Consider the following 24,430-nt stretch of genomic DNA (forward strand, 5'->3'; position numbering starts at 1 on the left):
TGTTCGCGTGAGTTCGCGCCCCGCGAATAAGTGCAAAATTGCAGAAATACGATCTTAGCAAAACTGAAAGTAACTACTTACCAGGTTCAAAAGTTCAGGCTCATCATTAGTAGCCATTTCCTGTAGTGCTTCCTGAGGGGCCCCTCCAGAGTTCAGTTGCCAGTTGAAACTATTATGTGACCCTGCTCTGAACCTCAGAATAGTTACACATATGCCACAAAGGTCCTGAATTACAGCTAAGGGAGACAAGCAGGAGCCAGGCTGGAAGTTAAAATCCATTAATCAGCCCCTAATTCATTATTGTCAGTTGGGGCAGGGCAGGTGTTGTAACTAATTTTGCAACAATGAAAGCACTTAGCAAGTGCAAAAGATCACTAATCAGGGCACACTAAGGAAGCAGGTGCCAGCTAAAAAAATATTCTGTGACACATTAATCAGCCCCAAATTAATTCAGGTCACTTGAGGCAGGGAAGGTGTGCTTTGCTTTGCCGAAAATAATGTACACTGGACAACCAGAGGGTGTGGTGATGAAACAGAGGGTGGCATGGGTGGGCCAGAGGGTGGCATGAGTAGTCAGAGAGTGGCAGTGGTGACAGAGAGTGGCAGTGATGAAGAAGAGTGTCCCAAACAGGCTGGACACGTAGAAACAACAAGTTCGCAAAACTTGCGACCCGACAGGTAAGTTCGCAAATTGCGAAATTGTAAAAACCCTCGCGAACTGGCAGAAACACGGGCGAACACAAAAAAAAAAAAAATCCGCAAATTCGCGGGAATTCGCGGATTTTGCGGATTGCGAATCCGCAAATCCGCAAAATTCGCGAACGCGAGATCCGCAAAATTCGCCCATGTTTAGTAGGGACACCATAGGTGCCCCTCCCAAAAACAAAGCCAAAGTGCCCGGTGGAAAGGGTGCCCGCTACAGGCCCCAAAGTCCATCCACACCAGCCTTTCAATGTTGGGTGAACTGTCATATAAAGGCTGGTAGGGAGGCACATTATAATCCCAATGTTGGTGCCTGGTAGGCAGTATAAAGTTGTAAGAATTACAATAAAATGAAGAATAAAACGTTTGAGGAAGCAAGGTGGGTTTATTAAACCTCATCCTAAAACAGCCAACAGCAACTGACAAAGTACAGAATCTTATCAGAGTTACATTCTGAAATCTAAGAACTCAGGAGAAGACTCATGAGTCTTAAAGGGGAAAGGGAGAGAACATCACACATCTCCCTACCTTTCATTTTTTAAATAAAGAAAAGAGAGAAAACATATTATTAAGTGAATGCAAATTAAAACAAAGTAAAGAGAAGATAAACACAAAGAAGACCATGAAATACAATTGCAATAATGGACATGTTCAAACATAGTCTTTTAAATAACAAGGAGCTCTACGAATCCTTTGACTCCTTTTGAAAGAAGACGAGGACCTGTCAAAGGAAGAGTTAGGAACAAGATGAAAATTATTGCATAAATCATCATTATGGATAGAGTCACTTGGAAGAGACAAATTAGGATTAACAACAACCACACGACTCTTATTCCAAATTCTTCCATCTTCTGTCTTAACAGCATTCTTGAAAATCCTAACAACCGCTCTAATGTCAGTATATTTAGACCACGGTTTACGTCCTACTCGAGTCTTTATTTTTACAAAATCCCCCACTTTGACCTCCTCAAAACACACACTTTTCTTTTTGTCAAAGTAAACCTTGCGAGCATCTTGTTTAAGTAATTCTCTAGTTCTCCAATCACCAATGTCATTGTTAACAAGACCTTTATTCAAGCACATCCACCCAGGACACAACATCGTGTTAGGAACCCTCCCTTTGAACAACTCAAATGGGGACCTACCAGTAGAAGAATGAGAGGCAAAACGATAAGTATTAATCCTGTCCTGAAGAGAGGATTTCCAATTTAAACCGGAAGAACGAGCAAGCTGTATTGACTCTTTCAGTGTCTTATTCACCCTCTCTACAGCACCATTGGTTTCAGGATGGTATAGTGAACACCTTTTATGAACTACCCCACATTTCTTCAGAAAATCAACAAACACAGAGGAACAGAATTGAGGACCATTGTCGGATAACAAGCTATTAGGAAAACTTTCCTTATTAAACAAGGGCTCCAAAAACTTAATGATTGAATCAGAGGTAATTTCTCTGACCACACAAACTTCAATCCATCTAGAGTAGAGATCAATTAACACAATAAGGTAAGGAGTATCAGAAACTCCAGAGAGTGGACCCAGAATGTCAATGGCAACCTCATCCCAAGGATGACTTGGTAAAGCCCTCTTGACCATCGGCATCTGTTTTGTTTTCAAAATCTTGTCACTAGCACAACAATCAGTACATTCTCTGACCATCCTCTCAATTTCTAGGTCCATGCCAGGCCACCAAAATTGCATGTATAGAAACTCTTTAGTTTTTACAATGCCCAAATGTCCACAATGAGCATGAGACAACAATTTTTTTCTCAAAGTACTAGGAGGAACAAGTTTTGTACCTCGAGTCAAAAGACCATCGTTTACAGAAAGTTCATCGGAAACCAATAACCAAGGCTTACTCAAACGAGTATTACTCTTTAAGGAAAGAATGACCTTTGAAATTTCTTCATCCTTTTCCAACTCTAATCTCCATTCAGACTCATCAATAGCACCATCTGTCACCTCGCATACATTTGTAAATTCATCCAGCTCACTTGAATCATCCAACTCAGAATTATCAGTGTCAACCAATCTTGACAAGCAAACAGCTGATCTGTTAGCTATCCCAGGAATATATTCAACCTCAAACTCAAACTCTTGCAAAGAAACAATCCATTTTCTAATTCTAGAAGATATGGCATCTAGCCCTTTTTTTGAAAAGACCTCTCTCAAAGGCTTATGATCAGACAAAATGCAAAATTTTGTGCCCCAAATCAAGTTTTTAAACTTTCTTAAAGCCCAGAAAATTGCAAGAGATTCCTTTTCTATTACAGAGTAATTACACTCTGATCCTCTGAGGCAACGAGAAGAACAGCAGATCAAGCAATCTTTACCATTTCTCTTCTGAACCAAAACAGCACCTAGGCCCTTATCACTTGCGTCAGTAAACATAACAGTGGGAAGACCAGGAACAAATGCATGGATGGAAGGCGCTTTATTCAACTCCCTCTTAATACTTATGAATTCTGCCTTGCACTCACTTGACCAGTCAAAAACAGCATTTTTCGCAGTCAATCTTCTTAAATTATGGGTTTTGTCTGCAAAATTAAAAATGAATTTACCATAAAACTCCACCATACCCAAAAATGAGAGAAGTTCATCTTTGCAAGTAGGTTCCTTCACTTTATCAATGGCCTCAACTAACTCTTTCTTTGGGAAAACACCATTACCGGTGATACGGTGTCCTAAATAATTAACTTCTTGGACTCTGAATTTGCATTTAGACCTTTTTAAAGTCATTCCAGCACCATCCAAGCGTTTCAATACAGAAGACACTCGAGTATCATGCTCAAGAATGTTGCTACCATAAATTAATAAATCATCCTGATAGCACTTAACACCAATTAATCCTCTTAAAATTTTTGACATGATTCGTTGAAAAACAGAGGCCGCAGAAACTAGACCAAAAGGCATTCTCTTAAATTTGAACGTACCCATAGGTGAAATGAAGGCAGTCAACTCTTGAGAAGAATTATCTAGCTCCACCTGTTGGTAGGCGGAAGCTAGGTCAAGAGTAGTAAAATATTTGGCCCCTTCCAAAGTACAAACCATTTCATCTATGTTGGGAAGAGGAAACCTATCAACCACAACTTCTTTATTTAGTGATCTTAAATCAATGCAAAGGCGAATCTCGCCAGTATGTTTCTTTGCAATAACGACAGGAGCAAGCCATTCAGTTGCCTCAACTGGTTCAATTATGTTATTCTTGACAAGTCTATCTAGCTCTTCCTGAACTTTTACTTGCTCCATGAGAGGTATCCTCCTAACCTTTGCTACAACAGGGAGAGCATTCTCTTTCAATTTTATATGATGTTTGTAACCACGCAAACATCCCAAATCCTCTTTAAAAACATTGGGGAATTGTTTTGCCATACTCAAAGACAAGTTTTCGTCACTCATATTACATACGGAATTGAATACCTCTTGAATCTGAACCTGAGGAGAGGCATTGGGGTCAAGTTTAACACCTAATTGACGTTGATGTAACCATCCTAATAACGCATCACCTTTTTTTGACACATAAACCTTTCCTACAATAATATGAGAACCAAGTTCTATCTCAGCCATGAAATATCCTAACATAGTAATAGGTTTCTCGCTATAACCTAAAGGTAGGATATCACATTTGAACATTTTCACATTTTTTGAAAACAACTCATCATACAGTTTTTCATCAATTATTGTTATCTTAGAGCAAGAATCAAATTTAAAATTTATCATTGAATTTTCTACTCTAACCATGAACGATGGATGATCTGATTTATCATCATTCACCTCAAAACAAATAGATCTCACTTGAGGTTGAGACCATTTTCTCCTTGAGTTATCTCCATTGTATGTTTTTGTCCTGCAGAATTTAGCATAGTGCCCTTTTTTATTACATAAATTACATGTTACCTTTAAAGCAGGACAAATAGGAGAATTAGCCAAATGACTAATTTGACCACATCTAAAACAAGAATATTTGTTATTTGATGTAGAAAAAGATGGATTAGATTACCTAACTTGCTTTTCTTCAGAGTTTGCACTTTCTGGTTTTTTTAATTGACAAATAGTCTCATCAACTTTTATTTCATCCTTTGACTCAGAAGTAGATGGTTTCTCTTTCTCTTTTTTAAGTTCTCCAACACATCTTGTCATATGCTCAACTTGTTTTGCTATTACCAAGACTTCTTCGAGTGGAGGCTCATCCTTCAACCAAAGTTCTTTTCTAATATCATCATGTGCACATCTCAACACAAATTGATCTCGAATCCTTTCATCGAGGGTTTGACCAAAGTTACAAGATGATGCAAGTTTCCTTAAAGAAGATACATAATCTTCTACTGACTCATCTTTCATTTGTTCACTCAATCCAAAATGGTATATTTCCATAATAGTACTGAGTCTAGGTAAGTAGTGCCTATCAAGTTGTAGAATGGCTATCTCATATTCATTTAGGTTTCTTTGCTCGGCAGCCGATAAATCTGGTAAATGCTCAAGAACATCTTGACCATCACCTCCAAGGCAATGTAAGAGAAGTGAATGTTTTCTTTCCGCACTTAAATTTGTTCCACAAACTCTTGCGTAATTTGCAAAAATCTTTTTCCATTTTTCCATTTTACATTTGGTTCACCTGGACTCGTAAGAAAAAATGCTGGCTGAGTTACGTTTTGCATTTTTTTAAAATGGTAAGTAAAGAAAAAAAAATTATATAAATAAATAAAAATTATATATTCTTTTCTCTTACTTATTGTGTTTGTATTATTACTTTCTTTTTAATAATTAAAAAAAAAATGCTTGGTTTCAGCATAAACCTCCTTTTCATAAAGAGTATTCTTCTTTATTTATTTATATTATGAAATGCTTCTTAATGCCAGCTTAATAATAAAAGAAACACTCTTGATTCATCTATATTGCATTGTCCTTAGGCAGCACCACCATTTTTGGGATAGGTAGGCCTCTGCCACACCAATGGGCTCAAAGAGCAAGTCAGATGCATTTTGGTCAGATTTTCAGACCGCCACAAACGCGTCCCCATTATAATATTGCAGGTGGGAAATCCCCATTGTATTTACCCCCACGGTGTCCAGGTCAGCATTGGGGCATCCCCTGCTCTGATGGAGTCACTGACTGCACATTTCTCCCTGCCAGGGAGGTCCAGAACTCTATATGTGGAAGGTGGTTTACCTCTTCTGATGGCAGAAGGGTGTCTCCATCATCTCTGTAGGGCTCACAGGCAGCCCATAGTGCTTTAAGCCATTCGGTGCTCGTGATGGAACCACTCCGTCACGAGCCACAGGCGTGCTGTGCTAATGACGGAGTGGTTCCGTCACGCTTGCCCGCCCACGCTGCAGCAATTCTGCGCTTTCACCGCTGTTTTAATGATTGGGCATGGCCATTATGGAACCACTCCATCATGAGTACAGCACGCCTGTGGCTCGTGACGGAGTGGTTCCGTCACGAGCATGGCGGCACCACGCGCTCCCCTTTCACCCAGCACCACAGCTGAATTACCGCCATGGCCAAGGGGTTAAACAGAGTCCTTATACTCTGTTGCATGAGCCTTAATGAACCCACCCTCTGAGCCTTCGCGAATCTGTAACTTATGAAAGAGTTTATTTGAGGCTCCCAGGTACACTGGATTTCCATAAACTAACCTTGGGTTTAATAAACCACCTAGAACTACTGGCTGGTCTAATGAGGTAGAAAGTGATGTGCATTCATATACTTGTTTGTAGGAAGGTGATCAATCTGGGGTTCATCAAGAAGAGTTCCCCTAAAAGGACACAAATGTGTTATGCTTTCAATGGGTGTGTCAAGTATTGGTCGCCAGGTCAGTCAATCGATTCATCATAAAGTGTGCTTTTGTACCAAATGTTAATATACAGGTCCTGATGTTGTTTAGGTAGCTTGAAAAAGTTCTGAGTTGGTTATTAGCACTGGCCACTGAGTGTGATCTGGTAGGACACCTGCCACAGTAATCACTAAGAGATGACAAGAAGGGCAGATGGATGTTCTAAAGATTTGATGAAAATTGTTCTCGCAAACTAGATTTCTTTGCAAACAATTTTATGACCTCTTCTTTTTGGTCCTTGTTCACAGGGGGAGCTGATACTATCCGCTTGGTGAATTCTGGTGACGCCTGCCGCGGGAGGGTGGAGATCAAACATGAGAATCGCTGGGGGACGGTCTGTCATAACGACTGGGATGTGAAGGATGCTGAGGTGGTCTGTAGACAACTCAACTGTGGATCAGCATCCAGAGCAGAAACAAGAAATGATATATTCAGAAATGGTGTCTTCCCAGTATGGATGAGTGACGTCAGGTGCACGGGAGCAGAACGGTCTCTCTTCGATTGTCCACGCTCTTCCTGGGGATTCAATAGCTGCACGTGGAAGGCCGATGGTGGAGTACAGTGCAGAGGTAAGAGAAGCCAACAGCAGTCCTTCAACTCTATCGAGTCACAAACTAATTAAAGAAGTACAGTTGTTTTAATCAAAGAATGCACAGGTCATTACAACAACACATTACTATTGAAAATCATAAGAAAGAAAATTAATGGAACAACATTGATCGAAATAGATGCAGAGAAGTAATTTGACAAACTGAATTGGATTTATTAGGAGCTGGAGAAGGCAACGAAAGCAGAAGGTGGCCTAGTGCGAAAACCCTATCTGCAGATGACTTACGTCTAGCATCAGACCCTGTCACTTCAGTATGTGCAGATTATTGGTGAAGAAGTGCCCATCTCAAGGCACAACCAAGAGTTGGAAGAGATTAGTTTTCCTTTCAAACCTAGATTGTTTTTTTATTATACATTGAAAAGCAACAGCAAGTTCTAGGGATGTTTCCGATACAGTAACTCAATCAACGTCATGTTAAAGGATATATTGAGATGATGCTGAAGACATCACGGAAGAAAGAAGCATGACTTCAAATTAAGTACCCAATATATTTGGTAACTAATGCAGACAATAAAGAAGCCTTGAAATATTTCAACCTCCCCATTTTACTATTGTGTAAGCGACATTGCTGTCGGGGACCAGCCACACTAGGGGCTGGATGTAGGTAAAATAGATTTACCGATTTTTAATTACCGAATTTTACTGATTCGGTAATTAAAAATCGGTAAATCTAAGCTATGGACATGTAGGTATTCCAGATGTGCTGGAATACCGAATCGGAAGTATTCGGTATTTACCGATTCGGTAAATACCGAATCGGTAATGCCCATTTATTCCTATGGGCTTTGAAGCCCATAGGAAAAATCGGCCGTTACCGATCGGTAAATGGCCTGAAACGGCCACCTACATCTGGCCCTAGGTGTGTTATTTCAACCGTACTCTGCGTCAAGGAGGCATTCCATGGGTATTTCAGTGTTTTTTTCCATGCAGCACCTAGGGAATTTTATGCTGCTCCAGATTTACTTGATCACGTAAACCTGGGGCAGCAGCAAAACTTTACGCCTCCCCAGAGCAGGCATAATAAGCAGAAATATATTTTTTTTCATTCTGCAGCACATTTTGAGTTAGGAAACGCTTCTCAGGATTTTTTTGTGCAGGAAGGTGCTCCTTCCTGCACAAAAACAATCCTGTCTGCAGCAGAGGCACCCTGGTGAAAGGTGCCTGCATTGTCACTAGCCAGCGCTTTGTGCACCAGTTCAGGGGGAAGGACAGGTATGCACCATATTTCATAGATACAGTGCATTCCCGCTCTTTTACATTGGTGTTTGGCAGCGCAGAAAGGAGACTCGCAGCACTGTCCTACGCCAATTCCTCATATATGATACCCCTTAAGTTTTCCACCAAAAGGGCTCGTCTGAGCAAAGTCTGTTGAAGGAAGACCATTATACCTTCTGCCCTAGAAAGGATGAGGGCGTAATGTGATTTTTATTCCATCCTTCACAACCAGAGATTAAAATATATTTACTTTCCACCCCAGACCCCTGCAAAACCTACAACCTAAATCTAAATAAAAAAAAAAACATTAATTTCACAATAAACAAAATTAATTACCCATTAAACAAATATTTTATATAATGAGGGCTCCCGGTTTTATGGTATTTATTTTTTCAACATTTCCGTCTGTATTTGTCCATATTTATTTTTTGTACATTTTATATATCTTTATCCATATTTATTTTGTGTTTTGCTTATAAATAAAATCTATACATTTCCATATTTATTTAACTGATAGATGCACACTTATGATTTAATGTCTTTTAGCTATTTAATCTGTCAAATATTACATACCAGTATATCCACTGGTAGCTACTAGCATTATACCATAAATGTATGTTGACATATGCCAATATTTAAAGAAATTCATCCTGGTTTGTAATTTCCCATGCTGTCCATATTCTCAGCTGCAGGCCTATGTCATCCAAGACAGCACGGAGAGTCAATTTAAAAAGAGCACAATATTCCATATTTATCCACGTTTAAAAATAAATGCAGATAGAAAACATATTGTTTTCTGTCTCTATTTATCTGTAAACATCCGTAAAAATGGAAAACAAGGAGTCTTGTATATATTAAAAACCAGGACATCATTATGATGCTGATCAGACTGTAGTCCGACCGCCACCATGGCGAAGGTAGCAAAGGGTATATTTCCCATTACGGTGTGTGATGCGGGCTGAGATTGGACATTAGGAATGCATACTCCCATTGTAAAGTATAGGATTGTGACTGAACAGGGTTGGGACTCATCCTTCTTCCTGTGCCGGAACTGACGACAGGAGGTCGTTCGGTTCCAGTTCCAAACTGATGTCGATGGTGTTGACTGGTGCTAATGTAAAACAGGATAGAGAGAATATTATGGGCCAGTTTTTCAAAGGTAAAAGTATGAGTGGCAATCTGTGCTTGCACAGATTTATGCCTGCACTATATACTTCATGGAGTGGAGTAGATAAGGTGGACATGTGGCTTTAGGTGTCAGACTTTGATTTGATGCAGGTACATACCATGGCAGGGGTATTCATGTCAAAAAAAGGAAAAGGGTGAAGCAGAATGTCTTCATGATATAGGTGGCTGTCCTAAAGGTGCACATGGATTCCATATGTGTTACATCTCGGGCTTCCTGCTTGTGTATTATGAGTTAGATTACGACAGAATGGGCCTTTATCCAACAGCGGGAATCTTTTGTTTCCTTTTCCTCCTCTTACTGATAGGCATTTTGTGTTTTGTACAAAAGCCGTACTCACCCATAACATCCCAACAAAGCTGCAGTCAAAAGGCGGTTCCTGTTACCTCATGGGAAGTGGTATTTAAGTTTCAATGCAACCTGGACTCGGCAGTTTGCGTCGTTTTTTTCTGACGACGTTCTGGACCAGACCCAGATCCTCCAACATTCCTTCACTGCTTCCGCATTTGGAACTGTTGACTCTTCCCATGCGGTCTTATTGATAGCTTTGGCCTGTCTCGCAGTTAGCGTTTGGTGTCAGCTGGAGAGAATGCAGTTTTGTGCTCATTTCCAAATTTTACCCTTGAGACATATTCTTCTTTTTTGGTTCCCCTACGGTATGAGGCCATCGTGGAGTCTCAGGGTCTACCTCTGAGAATTTCAAGTATGTAAAGGTCAGTCAACTGATTAACATTGCTGTATTGATTCTTTGTTATTTTCCTTATGGGCAAAGAGAGGACATATGGATTAATGAGGAAGCTCCCTTCGTAAAAAACACTGCCTCAAGATACCAGAGTGACGTTAACTCACGCAAAATTCTATGGGAGTATAATTAATGTTTGTTTAGTGAGTACTCTCCTAGCTATTAGCACAAAGTGTATTAGAATCAGGGGTGAAGGGGACTTGAATATGAGAGCAGACTATTAACCCCTTCACTGCGGCAGCTATTCCGCCGCAGTGCTATGGGGGCGGGGCGGAAATGCGGCAGGCGCATGCTCCTGACGGAACTGCTCCGTCACCAGGGTCGGTTGCGCTGTGCTTATGACGGAGCGGTTCCGTCATGGCCCCGCCCGCTCAATAGAACGCTCAGCGCAGGCGCGGAACTCGCGCCGCGCAGGAGCGTCGGGCGGGCCATGACAGAACCGCTCTGTCATCAGCACAGCGCCACCGCAGCTGATGACGGAGCGGTTCCGTCATCAGCAGGGGAGAGGTTAATAAGTACCTTTCTTCTCTGTTATTTTTTCTCCTATACACGTTAGAAGCTTCCTGGTAAGAATTATTGACAGTAAAGATATCCCTGAGTAAGATACACTCATACCTTTGGAATCACAAGATGTGGTCCCATCATTATACCTCCTTCTGCCTTCCAGGGAATATAACCTGAGAGAGATGGGTTAATTAGCCCACTATATGGCAACAAAGTATATTGTATTGTTAAGTAATGGGGCAGGTCTTTCCCATTTGAACATCAGGCCACACCCTCAATTCTACAGCTAAGCATCCAATCCCAAAGGCAAGCAAGAAGACATTTGATTTATTTTTATGTTATTTTTACATATGGGCCAGGGTAGTATGACTAACTTCCAGTATAGTCCACTTGCAATGTTAAAGATCTGCCCTTTTTGGTCTTGAGTAGGATGCCATCTGATAAAACCTACCAGACCCAGACAGTTCTGAAAACTAGACATCTTGGGGATTCCAGCTTGCATCCTACACTTATCATGCATCCCACTCCATTGTCTTGCCCACAATGACCTGTACACCTCAAATGTTGCTGAAAACCATATATTTTCCTCACATTACTGTGAGGAAAACTTCTTAAATCTGCGGAAAGTCACAAATGTCCTACTACACAGTATTCCCCCAAGGCTCCGGATAAAAATGTCACCTCACTTGAGGGAGTGGCCCAAGAGACCTTGGCACCAAAGGCTCTAAAGCGCTACATTGAGAGATCAGCAATAAGGGTAGCTGCGGGATTTGTGGATCTGCTAGGCCCCCACCTGTAGAAACCTACCAACCTCAGACATTTTTGAAAACAAGACTATCAGGGGATTCAAAGTGGTGTTCCTTGTGTTACTCCCACAAGTATTTCTTACCCACAATGTCCTACAAACCTCACCCTTTGCCTGAAATTATGCATTTTCCTTACATTTCTGTGATGGAAACTTCTGCAATCAGCAAGGATCCCCAAAGTTCATAATACACAACATTTTCTAGCTACTTTTCAGAATTCTATAGCTTTTGTGGATCACCCATTGGTCTTACATTGGTTTTCATTTTCCACCACAAACTGAATGTAGGTTAAGAGCACCAAAAAATAAACTTACCAAAGCTGTGATAAAAAGAATTTGTTTTTAATTCAGCTCTGTGTGTTCCTGGAAGCTGAGAAGATGGTGATTTTTACACAGCAAACCGTTTGTTGATGACGTTTTTAGAAAAAATAACAGAAACTCTTATGTAGAATATATTATACCTATTTTATCAAAAAACTAAAACTGTATCTATACTTTGCCTATTTTCTCTGTTGCCTTCAGCAGAACCACAAACTCAAGGATATTGGAATAAAGGACACATTTGTCATGGATACCCTATATAGAAACGTTATGAAGCTCAAAGTGCAAACGACCCTCAATAGTCAATGAAGGGCTCACCATGGGCGCAGCAGCAAAGGGGTTATATCATTTAAAGTTATAACTCTGGTTATACTGGTTGGATTTATGTTATTTTGGTGTCAAATAGTTCATTAAAGTTTACTCTAAGTTTTCTAAATTGAGTAGGATTATTCTTTTGTTTTTTTTTCATATTATTACTGTTTGAGTGATGCATACACACATTGCCTCCAAGTTAAGCCCGACTGCTTTTATGCTAAGATACCAGAGGAATAAGCACAGGTTAATTTGTGGTTTACTTTAGTTTCACCCCAGGGCCGGACTGGGCACGGAAACCGGCCCTGGAAAACTGCTCGGCCGGGCCCCCTGGGGGTGGTGGGGGAGTGCAGACGAGCTCTTTGCTCGAGCCGGTTTCGCCGATTTTGTTACAGGGGGCTGATATTACAGGCCCCCTGTAACAAAAACAGCCCCCCAGAGGGCCAAAACCGCCCCACATCCTAGCGGCCCACCAGGGAAATGCCCAGTGCCCGCTGTGGCTAGTCCGGCCCTGTTTCACCCTGACAAGAATTGTGGTCATTCTCCCATGCTATAAAATCAGCGTGAACCGCACATGCTGCGCGCCAGAGGGCACTGCTTCTTTGTTCTGCTCGAGTAGATTTTCTATTTGATCTGCAGATTTCTCAGCGCAAGCGGCAGCTTCCTCCATGCGAGCGGTAGTAACCTGCCTAGACCTCCCACATTGAGAAATGTTGCTGGGAGGCAATCTAGTGTTTAACTTTCTCGCTCGTTCTAGCCAAATTACTATTGGAGAGGCGTACAGAGGAAAAACTCCACCGTGCGGCAACTGACAGAGTTTTTCTAAAACTCCACATTCTAAGAGAAGCGCATAGTGGGCATTAACTCCACCGCAGGAGCAGAGTTTACTGCCCAGCCATAGTTGCTGCTTGAGTAGAATTTCACTTACTCAAAGAATAACCCAATTTTTCACAGAGTGATTAAAGTGTGTTGTAGTGTGTTTTAGGAAAGTGACCCTTTTGACTTGGTTAGCCCCAAAGTTTGCCTGGAAAATAATGTGATTTCAATTTGAAGGGCACTGGGTCCCAGTCAAGTCTAAAACTGTAGCAAGAATCGCAATACTTCAGCAACTCATGTAAGTCACTAATCAGACCCCCCAGGATATTGCGGCATAGATTTGCAAATTTTGCAGCACAAAAATGTATATTTAGCCGCACAAAAATTAAAATATAGCGGCATTATTGCAGCACTTTTATTTTACTCGTAATCATTCCTTTTCAGTCTTAAATCAATGTAAACAGTTTTAGCAGAGCATTCCACTTTCAAATAGGCTTGTTTAACGTTTCTGCTATGCTAAGTCCCCGAGTCCTGTAATAGCTGGCAGCAACATTTTTCTCAGGTTGCCGGCAGCCAATCAGAGAACTTGTGGGACTCTGACTTCCGCAGGAGAGAGAAGGCCCGAGTGAAATAATGATACCAGTTTCAATCATAACTCACTACTTTTAAATTGGTCTGCCCGAGAGTCCAGGACACTCTTGCAAGCTTAAATGCACCCCTGCTTGGTCCCGAAACAAGAAGAGAGGGGATGCCTTAGTGCCCAAAGCTGCTCCCTGCTTCTGGTCTACTCTCGCCCCTGACCAGTGGCACAAACCCTTCCACTCTGCCACCACAGACCCTACTTACAAGCCTACACAATGGTTTGCTGTCATTTGATTTTCTCCCGGCTGCTCATGCAACTAAAACTGCACAGTAAATAACAAGTTGCACACAAGATTATACTGACTGACACCCCCTTGGCCCCAACCTACCACTGCCCCCTCCTCCAAGGCACAAGTCCTAAAAAAAGAAGTGGTGGTGCTAACCAAGTTATGTAGATTGCAAGTGACATCATGGCATGATGCCACGACGCGTGGCGTTGCATGTGGGATCACAGGAAGTGACATCTGATATTAAGACCTCACACATATGTTTATCAGATATATCATGAGTACATTTAAGCGCATTAAGGGATTTAACAATTTAGATTTTGCTCTGGGCTTGTGCCAAACTAGTGGTGCAATCCCAACGCAAAATCTGGCCTTCAACTAATAATATTTTGTTTCTAAATCCTTGCCTCATAGTATTTGGCAAACAAAACAGGTGATGGACCGAATGTGGATCAATGTCACACATTCATCCTAGTCCAAAGATCTGGGCCCAAATCCATCGTTTTTTTGCACTCCACACCACCCTGGGTTAGACAATGGCGATATGCAAAACAGCTCTGACCCTGTGCCCCATGGGAACAGTCCAGTCCGAACTACAAAAGCCATGTCCTTCCCAGAACGGAATCAAGCATCCGAGGACCGGACCGGTTTCGAGGTAATTATTATTATTATTATTATTATTAAGCAACTTGTATCGCGCAAACTAAACCCGAAGGTGTCAAGGCGCCTATCAAAACCGATCAAAAAGTTTGCAGAGCACCACTAAGGGTATGCACGTGTAAAAAGGTGGGTCTTTAGAGCAGATCTAAAAGTTTGTAGAGTGGGGCGGGACCTTACTTCCACCTCTCATCAGCCCGGCTAGCTTGACTCCAGTGGTGTGGAGTGCCTGGGACCCACGTCTGAGCATCCCCAGCGCAGGGTGGTGTGGAGTGCAAAAAAACGATGGATTTGGGCCCAGATCTTTGGACTGGGGTGAGTGTGTGACATTGATCCACATTCGGTCCATCACCTGTTGTGTTTTCATAGTATTTGGCAACAAGGTATAGCATGGCAGTAAATCTCTTCTACTTAATTGGTTGAAAAGTCTGTTTTTTTTAAAAAATGTGTGGGGTTAAGACATCTGCTACATAGGTGCCCAGTAAATCACAGGAAAGAATAATGGTGAGATAGCTCTGAAGGTAATAGCATTTGTTGGAGAGATCTGAGTTTTGTGAAGTCCCAGATTTGTATCAAAGTAGTACAGAAGGTTAATGTGTCTCCTGCAAAGCCCATCATGTATGATGCAGATGAGAGATTTTTATTTTATATAGCTAGGTAAGTAATTTACTGCTTTGAACATAAAGATCCTTTTGTTAATTGCAGTTCATAAATTATAATCCTTCTAATATAGCAGTGAGCTGTGAAGGACATGTGACTCCTACAAAATATAACCCTCACTGACTCATGTAACACATCTTGTACATTGATTTACACACATGATTTATTATCAATGTCTAATATGTATGTTATGTAAATCGCTCTGACAACCTGCATTGGGATGAGTAGCGCAATAAAGAAATAAAATAGTACTATTTAAATTATTTTTGTAAGTACTTGGACAGACCAACACATTGGACATTCTTACAGTGCATGTACTTACTTAAATAGAGGGACTGAACAAAGTCAAAAGCATGCCTGCCTGATATTTCCTCATCTTACCTACCACTCCCGCCCTCTCTCCCCTCACCTCATTAGCCTATCCAACCTCTCCTGATATTCCGCCATCCCTCTTAGCCACCCAAATCACTCCCCGTGACGTGCTACCACTCAATTCCAATCACTCCCTTCTTAACACTCATGCCACTCTGCCCCCTCGGATTGATCCCCCTTCTCTGATCCCCTACACTCCCAGACCCCTCACATTATCCCCCCTAATGCTCCATGATTGACTCCAACCCCTTTTAATCTCAATGATTCCTACCTCCATAGACTTGATAGCACCTCTCCTCACCTGCCCACGTCCCCCGCGTCTTCCCATTGCACCCACCAGACCCCTGGTTATATGGGCACTTACACCTCAGTGCATCCTCAAGTCTCACATCCGGAACCCCCTTCACCTCCCGCCTCCTGATTTTCCTCCTCGTCCACTTCCTATCCCTCCCCCTCACTAACATGGAACCTACCCCTCTCCCTAGCAACCTCATTTCCTCCTTACGGTCCACTCTTTTAACCGAATCGCTTATTAACATTGTACTCCACCTCTCTATCTTGTTGTTAGAACTTTCATCTCTCAGGAAAGACTTTAAAGCCCTCTCTGACTTCAAACCTGCCAATCATCCTGTCAAAATGTGTGGCGGTCATACTAACCCCTCCTTCCCTCTACACGGATGTACCTCACCATATGGCACCTCAGTTGATGGACTTCCTGGGAACAGCCACCTTTCCTCATCCGAAGCCCCAACGCCTCACTCCCCCCAGTCCCTGGAGACCTACATATTACCTACCCTCCTAGCCACATGACATTCAACTCTCTTATGCCTCACGACACTATTCTGGTGATCCTGGGGAGAAACCACATCCCTGCCACCACTGGCTTGCCCAGACTCCCTCCGCAACTCACTGTGATTCCTGATCCTCTTTCACTGCATTCCACTATTCCCAGACCTCCCACGCAACGCACCTCTATTCATTCTGAAACGTCCCCTAAAACCAACCATAAACCCCTCAACTGCATGCTGGTCAATTGCCGATCAGCTTCTCGACATGCATCAGAAATCTCGGAAACTATCCTTAGTGAAGCCATTGACATAGCTTTTCTTACAGAAACCTGGCTCAAGGCCCACACTGCATCTATTCTTGACTTGCTCTCCCCCCCGGGTTACTCTATCCTCCGAAAAGACAGGCAGGCCAAAATTGGTGGAGGTCTTGCCATTATCTTGAAAGATGAACTCCGACTCTCCCTTATTAAGAATTCTGATCTGTCATATAGCTAATTCTTTTCTATATACTGTGTTAAGTTAGCATGAGCTTATTAAATGTTTAAACGCCATTTTACCTTTTTGCCTTAATTTGCACAAGACACATAATCAGTGCTTTAGCTTTCGACCCAGAAGAGCTTTGTGAATTGAGAAATAATATGTTATTGCTCTGATATCAGTTTTGCTCGGTACACTGTCTGCACAGTGAGTGCTGAAGGCTGCAAGGATAACTAGACACGATGTTGTTGTGAGGTCTGATCTTCGCACCTCCATAGACATAACACACATGCTGCTGCCAAAATCTGGCTCCAGGCGGGTTTTATATTGTTGTGCTGAACACACACAAAACACACTTGATGGTGCTTCGCATGCAGAGAGCTGGTGGAAGATGATGTGATCCTCTGCCACTGAGATTTTGAGGTATGGGCCCGCCCTGCTAAAACCCAAATGAGACCTTCATAGATATAAAATACTATACTAAATAGGGAGGGTGTGAATTAGACGTTGTTAATTTCTATTCATTTCAGCAACTTAGTATGCTGTCACCATTCGCCTTTTATGGACTGATAACTATGCTGATAACTTTGTTGCTTATAATATGTTTGCTAGCATTGTACAAGATACTGTGTTTGAGAACCATGCATTAGTAAATAAATATTTCAAATATGCACGTGTCCTCATTTACTCCATGTTCTGGTTTGAAATGATTATATAACGAAAGAGTGTTCATGTGTTCCACGATACCTGAGGTAATCTAAGTTCATGTTCTGGTCTGTCTAAGCATTGGGGTTTTTGTTATGAGCAATGAGACACTGTAGCTAGCTCGGTAAGGGGATTTTGGGTACTGAGGTGAGTTTTGGGCCATCCTAATTCACCGAGGTTCCAGGTCTCTATGCACAGTTCTGTAGGAGAACAGAATTCCCGCTACATGGCGCCCAACATGGAACTGTGCAGAAAAGCAAGAAGGCTCTATGCCTAAGAGACCGCAGTTTGATAAGAAGAAAGTTGCAGCCTTAACAGCGCATCGATATGCTCCAGATAGTGAGAACGCAGCTTTGGATTCTGACGTCGGCTCTGACCTTGCTGGACAGCGCAGCGGAGATTACCATAGTGAGAGAGGCCCTCCGTCCACTACTGAAGGTGAAAGCAACTGATACTTATGTTGTCATTGAAACAGCTTATACCAGAGTTTCTCCCCCTGATAGACTTTTTGAAATTGTCCTGTTAATCGAGGGTGACATACAGCGGACCATAAACAGGGTATTTTGGGAAAATCTTTGGTCTACATATGACATTTTGCTTTCGAAGGCTGACTGGCTCCCACCTGTTGTGCTCGCAGCTCCGCGAGGGGAGGAGGTGATCCTCCCCAGTTTCGCGAACACAGTCTCGAAAGAGGATGCGCTGCACTTTGCAGAAGAGTGGGCTCTGGCTCTAGCACCGGCTGTGTACCGCAATCAATGTGGTTGGGATTAATTGTCCCCATGCCATGAGATTCCTTTACGGGCTCAGCCACAACCTCAACCTCAATATCCCATACGGCGAGAAGCAAAGGCTTCCGTCGCTGCTATCCTTGAACAATTGGAATATCAAGGTGTGATTGAGATGTGTGTGTCACCAATGAATAACCCTCTTTTTACTGTAAACAAGCCAGACGGTTCATATCGTTTGGTGTTGGATTACCGGCATTTAAACTCGCATTGCCATAACTGTGCAGTACAGAATACCCACGGCTCTGCTCTAGTGAATAGTCTTGTGCGTAAGCGGTTGAAAACCACGCTTGACATTTCCAACGGTTTTTATGCCCATCGATTGGATGCTCTAAGTACCCAATGGACATCCTTTACTTGCGGCGGTGTCCAAAAACAATTTCGATGTTTGCCAATGGGCTATAAGAATAGTCCTGGGATTTTCACTGCCCGCATTGTCTCCCTATTGGAGGGAATCGACCCAGATGCTTGTTCGTATGTGGATGACATTTATCTCACAGACAACGAACTTTGGGAGCATCTGTGTCGAGTCAACAGGATTATTTGTACCTTTGCCGCCTTAGGTTACAAATTCAACTTTGCGAAATCGCACATTGCAGAGTTCACAGTGTTGTTTCTGGCCTACGAGTTCAACAATGAGGGAAAGGGATTTGCTCCTCACTTCCTGGAGAAATGCGCACAATTGCGCGCTCCGACAACACTGAAAAAATTGCAATCTTTACTGGGCTTCTTGAATTTCGGGAGGACATACATTCCGGAATATGTAAATGTACTGGATTTGTAAAGCGCACTGCTGCCCGTAAGCGTCCTGGCGCTGAAGACCGCTGGGGAACCCGTCCTGGCTTTCCCTGTGAGATGGTCCCTTCTGGGTATCTCCAAGGTGGAACCAGGCATCCCCGGTGTCTGTGGGGGGCCGTTGTAGAGATGAGGCAAGCTTAATGCCCAGAGTTGCTGAGTGTGGTCCCTGGTTAGAGTAGGCACCGAGGTGAGAATTATCGAGTCCGTTGACCCTGGTCCACGACCCTGCCGCGTCGGGAATTGAACCCTGGTCCCGGGCCGATCTCTGCTTCCGGGTCTGCCGCTTCTAACCAGTGAGCCACACCACTCCACAATATGCCCAGCGTATCAAGCCATTGTATGCTTTGATACAACCATCTTTTACCAAATCATGCTGGCTGCCAGAGCATTCGGCTATTCTGCAGTCTTTGCAAGCTGATCTGCTCGCTTCTGAATTCTTACTGACTCGTGATAACCAGACCAACCTGGTGATAAGAATTATCCCTGGGACGGTGGGTTTCACGTACCTGACTTTTAATGAGGGAGACACAGTACCTATTGCTTACAAGTCACTCTTGTACACTGCGGCTGAGTTGCGCTTTTCCACTGTGGAGTAAGTTTTGACGGCTGTGCAGATGGCGATTCTTAAGGAACGTGCCCTGTCACAGGGAAAGCGCATGTTGATTGTTACCCGTGTCCTGCCTTGGAGGCAGTCACAAAAGTCAGTGTACCAAATTCTAAAGCTTTGCACCCTCGGTGGATTCAATGGGCTGCGTCCTTGACATCCCAGGATGTCACCTTTATTTTTGACGCCTCATTACGGTCGCAGGAGTACTTACAGTATGAAATCGTTCGTCCGGCTCCTTTAGCAATGCGACCCCTGGAGGATTTCCATTGTATCATTTACACTGATGGTTCGGCGCAGGTTGCGCATGGCTCTAAACATGCCTACGTTTCCGCATGCGCCATTGTGGTTGGTGCCATGGTGAACGATGAGTTCAAGTCCAGTGTCGTGCCCACGCACACACTAGGAGACTGCACTGCACAATTAGCAGAGCTTTGTGCTCTGATGCTTGCATTGAAGTACGCGGATCCTATTGTGACAACTCCAATCGTAAGTGATTCTTACTACTGTGTCCAGTCTTACAATGAGAACTTGTTCTTTTGGATTCAGAATGACTTTCGTGATTCCAAGGGTAGCAGAATAAAACATAAAATCATCTGGGTCCGAGTGGCTGAGCTTAAAGAGCGGTTGCTGTGAGAAGTTGGCCTGGTATATAATGCTCACTAATTCTAGTGATCACTTTGTGCCATGCCAAGCAACCCTTATGATGATTGGTTGTAATTCAACCTTGTAGACCAGTTATCCTAGTGGTAACGTGGACAAAGCAGTCTTAGGCTAAACTCTGAAAGGCATGTGAAGCCAGCTGTAATACCATACACAACCCCCTTGAATACCAAATGAAAGGGACACCACACAGATATATATTGAAAATATTTATTGATTTATTAACTATAAAATCCCCTGGACTCTTTATGAGCACAGAAGCACAAGCGTTAAATCACAAGACAGTTTAAAATACACAAAAGTTGCACAATATGGATGAGCCCTAGGGGCCACCTAAACCATATACTAAGAAAGTGGTATAAGAGATACCAATCGGAATGGGAACAGGCCTAGGGCCTTGGGAATCGCTAGAGCTATTCAAGACTAGCAGTGACCAAGTCGGGAAAGGCCCGCGGGACTCGGGTGCAATGTTCAAAGTGCACGCACTTTCCAATGTAAAGTCCATGGTGCGTAAAAAGTACAAAGTTAAAGAGTTAGGAACCTTCCGAGTGACCTAGAACGCTGAAACTTAAGACACAGGCCCTTGAGATGTGTACCAGTGTAGGAACACCGGCGGAGCTGAGTTACCTCACCCACAGGAAGCGGGTGCACAGGGTCGAAGTAGTGTCGGGTTTCGTCACGCTGGTCGATGGTGCTTGGAGCTGAAGATGCTGCAGGCGGCTCGAGGTGAAGAGTTCCGGTGGATCCAAGGGTGGATCTGAAGATGTGAAGACCTGAAAGCAGAGGGGACAATGTTCAAAGTAACTAGCCAGTGACTACCGTGGAACCAGATTGGAGCCAGGCGATGTCGGGTGCAAACAGGCGTTGTCGGGTAGCTTCTCTCTGCAGCCACGTGGACACCAGGGGTCGAGGACGTCCAGGAGTCGGTCACGAGCTGTCCCACGCAGGCTTCTCGCTGTTGGCGGTGTCGGCGACCTGATCGGAGCAAACAGGCCTTGGCTAATGCAAGCCACGCAGGAATCAAAAGATGCTTAACACTCGGACCAGCAAGGTCAGAGCGAGTGCTCCTTTTCACAGGAGCTTGGGCAAGTCTGGAGCAACCAGACCCGCAGTGTAGTTTGTCGGTTTCATCGCCAAGATCGCCGCTGACCACGTGGCTAGTGGCCGGGATGGCGCGTCGAGTGGCACAATGCAAAAAGGCCCCACGCAGATCGTGGAGATGCTGGGGGGCTGATCTTCGGTGCAAGGGCTGCTCGGTGGTGGGGGTTCTCAGTCCCCAAAGCACAACATCGAGGGTGCCTCGGTTGCTGCGCTGTCAGCTTTTCGGGTGTCTTCCAAGATGTCCGGTCCCACGTCTCTCGGTGCCTCCACGGGTCCCTTCTTTGCAGGGACTGTGGATCGGGCTCTGAGAAGTCTGGGAGTCTGGGTCTTGTCAGGCTCTGGGCTCGGGCTCCGGCGGGAGGTGGCGGCAAAGCAGACGTCGAGTTGCTGGTTGGTGCCTGTGTTCACAGGGTGGCCACTCCTAGGCCACAAGGGAGATTCTCTTCAGTCTTCTGAGCAGCAGAATGTCGAAGTCCAGTCTTCTTCTTTGTTTAAAGTTGACATTTACATACATTCAGGATGATCTGCTGTGCAATGGCACTGCTCCCACTCTTATTCCCAATCTGAGGGGTGGATCACCTACTAGGTCCCTCCTCTGGGAGGAACCAGGAAGGGGGGCGGTTACACCCCCTTTCCTTTGTCCAGCTCCTCGCCAGGCCTGGGTCTGGAAAGTCCCAGGACCGGTTTGGACTGGCTTATGCACGGGGACACCTTGTGTGCCCCGGGCATGTCTGATTCTATTCAGCCCTGTCCTACCCAATACACAAAACCCTGTCTGGGGTGGTGCTCGCACCTCCCAAGGCAGGAAACCCTTTGTCCAAGCCTCCCTCGCTGGAAGGACTCCCAGCAGCAGGAGGTCAGACTCGTGTCTGTGGTGGCAGCATCCATTTTGTGATGCTGAGGCTCTGGTTAACTTTAACCGGGGTTAAGGCTACACACATGTCGTGTCCCTCTAGAAGGGTGGAATGCTATCCCCGTCGACAGAACTGTCGAGGGGATAGTATTCCAATTCGTATGACACCTTACTCGACATGTTTTGATAAAGCCAAACCAAAGATAGCATTTAACCGCGAGGATTATAATGCACTTAAGAGTATATGGTATGGCAATATCCCGGAACAGCTTAGGGAGTGATTCCCGACAGCTGCAGACAGGCTCAGCTCATGCTAGAGCACCATCTCACATATTTCCAAGCACTCTGCCTCCAGGATTGATTGAGGCCTTCCATAGGAGTGGCTGATAGGAACATATGTGTTCAGTTTAGGGTTAGGCACAGGCATACTGTACCTTAGCAAGAGGTGGTTACACCGACTTGCCCCAGCTGAGTGATCAGCCAGTTGTGTCAAATATGGAGGCCAGGCCAGGGGTGGCACAATACATGCTGCAGCCCCTGGTAGGCCTTGGATGCACCTATGCCCTGGGTACCTAGGGTACACTGTTACAGGGGCCAACAAGGTGAACCAATTCCAATTGTGTTATGCACCTAAGGTACATGGAGTCCATTTTAAGGAGAGAGCAATCAGCCTGGGGCCCTGAATAGCAGGAACCCAGGCCAACTAAGTCAAAAACCAGCTAAACACCAGGCAAAAAGTTTGGGGGTAACCATAGTCAGATATCCACCTTCCTACATAATCCCCCCCCCCCCAAACGAAAGGAGATAAGGCTATCCTTGTCCAGGTAAGCCTATACTGCCTAAGTGGCCATATAAGGAAGTACCAGCTCTGGCTTGGTAACCCCCTGTCTCATGGTCCACTAAGCAATCCCTCACCCTACGGGTATCTGAGGGTCTCCACCATAGGGAATCTCTACCTGTGGTGTGTCTTTGCAAAGTCAAAGGCTGGTGTAGAGATAGAGTACTGAAGTGAGTTTCCTCTGTAGGGCTCAGCTTCCTCCAATCACTCTCCACCATGTGTGCCTTTCTTTCTCTGACTGAGTTGCACTGTGCTCTCAGGGTCAACCTCTGGCTACCTAAAGCTGGAGGCTGAGTCCCTCTGTTTGGCTTACTGGAGGGACAGTTCAGGTTTAGGCCCTTAGGGTCCCAGGTTTGGCTGTGCCCAACAATATCCATCTGGGGGAGGTCCCTAACTATTTTTAAGGGGGATCCCTCAGGAGTTTTTAAAGTTTGCACCTCACTAGGGCTACTAGTTTTGGTGCCCCTAATCTGTTGATGGGGGTACTTTATTTGACAGGGGGCCCTTTGGGTCTCACTGTCCTTCTTGTCCTCTGCAGCCCTGGGCTGAGTAAGGCAAGGTAGAGAGGGGCAGGTTACCTGCTCCAGACTGGGTCCCACCTGAGAAGGATCCACTATCATCAGAGGCTCTGCCAGGCCAGGCCTAACAACCTCTGGGACAGTTCCTTCATCAGGGGTGAGATCAGTTCCCTGAGGAGGCTGATCTTTTCCTAAAGTCTGGTGGGAGGGAGATTTCTCTTCCTCCTCAATGCTCTCTGTTTGGGTTGAGTGATCCATCATTTCAGGCTTCACTACCCATGTATCAGTTTGAGTTTGGGCTGTGGCCATCACAGCCCCACCAACCTTTTCAGGAGGAGACTCAGTTTGGGTATGGGCTGTTACCATCACAGCCCTGCTACTCTTTTCAGGAGGGAAGTTAGTTAAAGATGGGGCTGAGGTTTGCTCAGCCCTCCCAACCTTTTCAGGAAGGACATCTTGGATTGGGGCTGTAGCCATCACAGCCCCACTAACCTTTCCATGGAGATTTACCATTCTAGAATGGGTTTGCCGTTCAACGTCAGCCCAGGCTGAGATTTCCAAATCATTACCCAGTAGGCAATCTACAGGCAAGTTTGCTGACACTGCCACTCTCTTTGGGCCAGTGACACCTCCCCAGCTAAGATTGACTACTGCCATGGGATGATTGGTTTCTATGGTGATGCTAGCCCCTGT

At 44.2% G+C, this 24,430-nt stretch overlaps 1 protein-coding gene across 1 annotated transcript in view; it reads left to right on the forward strand.

The window, feature by feature from the left end:
* The window catches only part of LOC147729479 (uncharacterized), a 207,140-nt gene that overhangs the window by 76,374 nt on the left and 106,336 nt on the right, over nucleotides 1-24,430 (forward strand). The window contains exon 5 of the mRNA XM_086954000.1: nucleotides 6,787-7,107. Coding sequence (XP_086810126.1) covers nucleotides 6,787-7,107 — 321 coding nt within the window. The remainder of the gene's footprint in view (nucleotides 1-6,786; nucleotides 7,108-24,430) is intronic.

The sequence above is a fragment of the Lissotriton vulgaris genome, chromosome 2_1 (assembly GCF_964263255.1).
Source record: "Lissotriton vulgaris chromosome 2_1, aLisVul1.2, whole genome shotgun sequence".
Classification (NCBI taxonomy): domain Eukaryota; kingdom Metazoa; phylum Chordata; class Amphibia; order Caudata; family Salamandridae; genus Lissotriton; species Lissotriton vulgaris.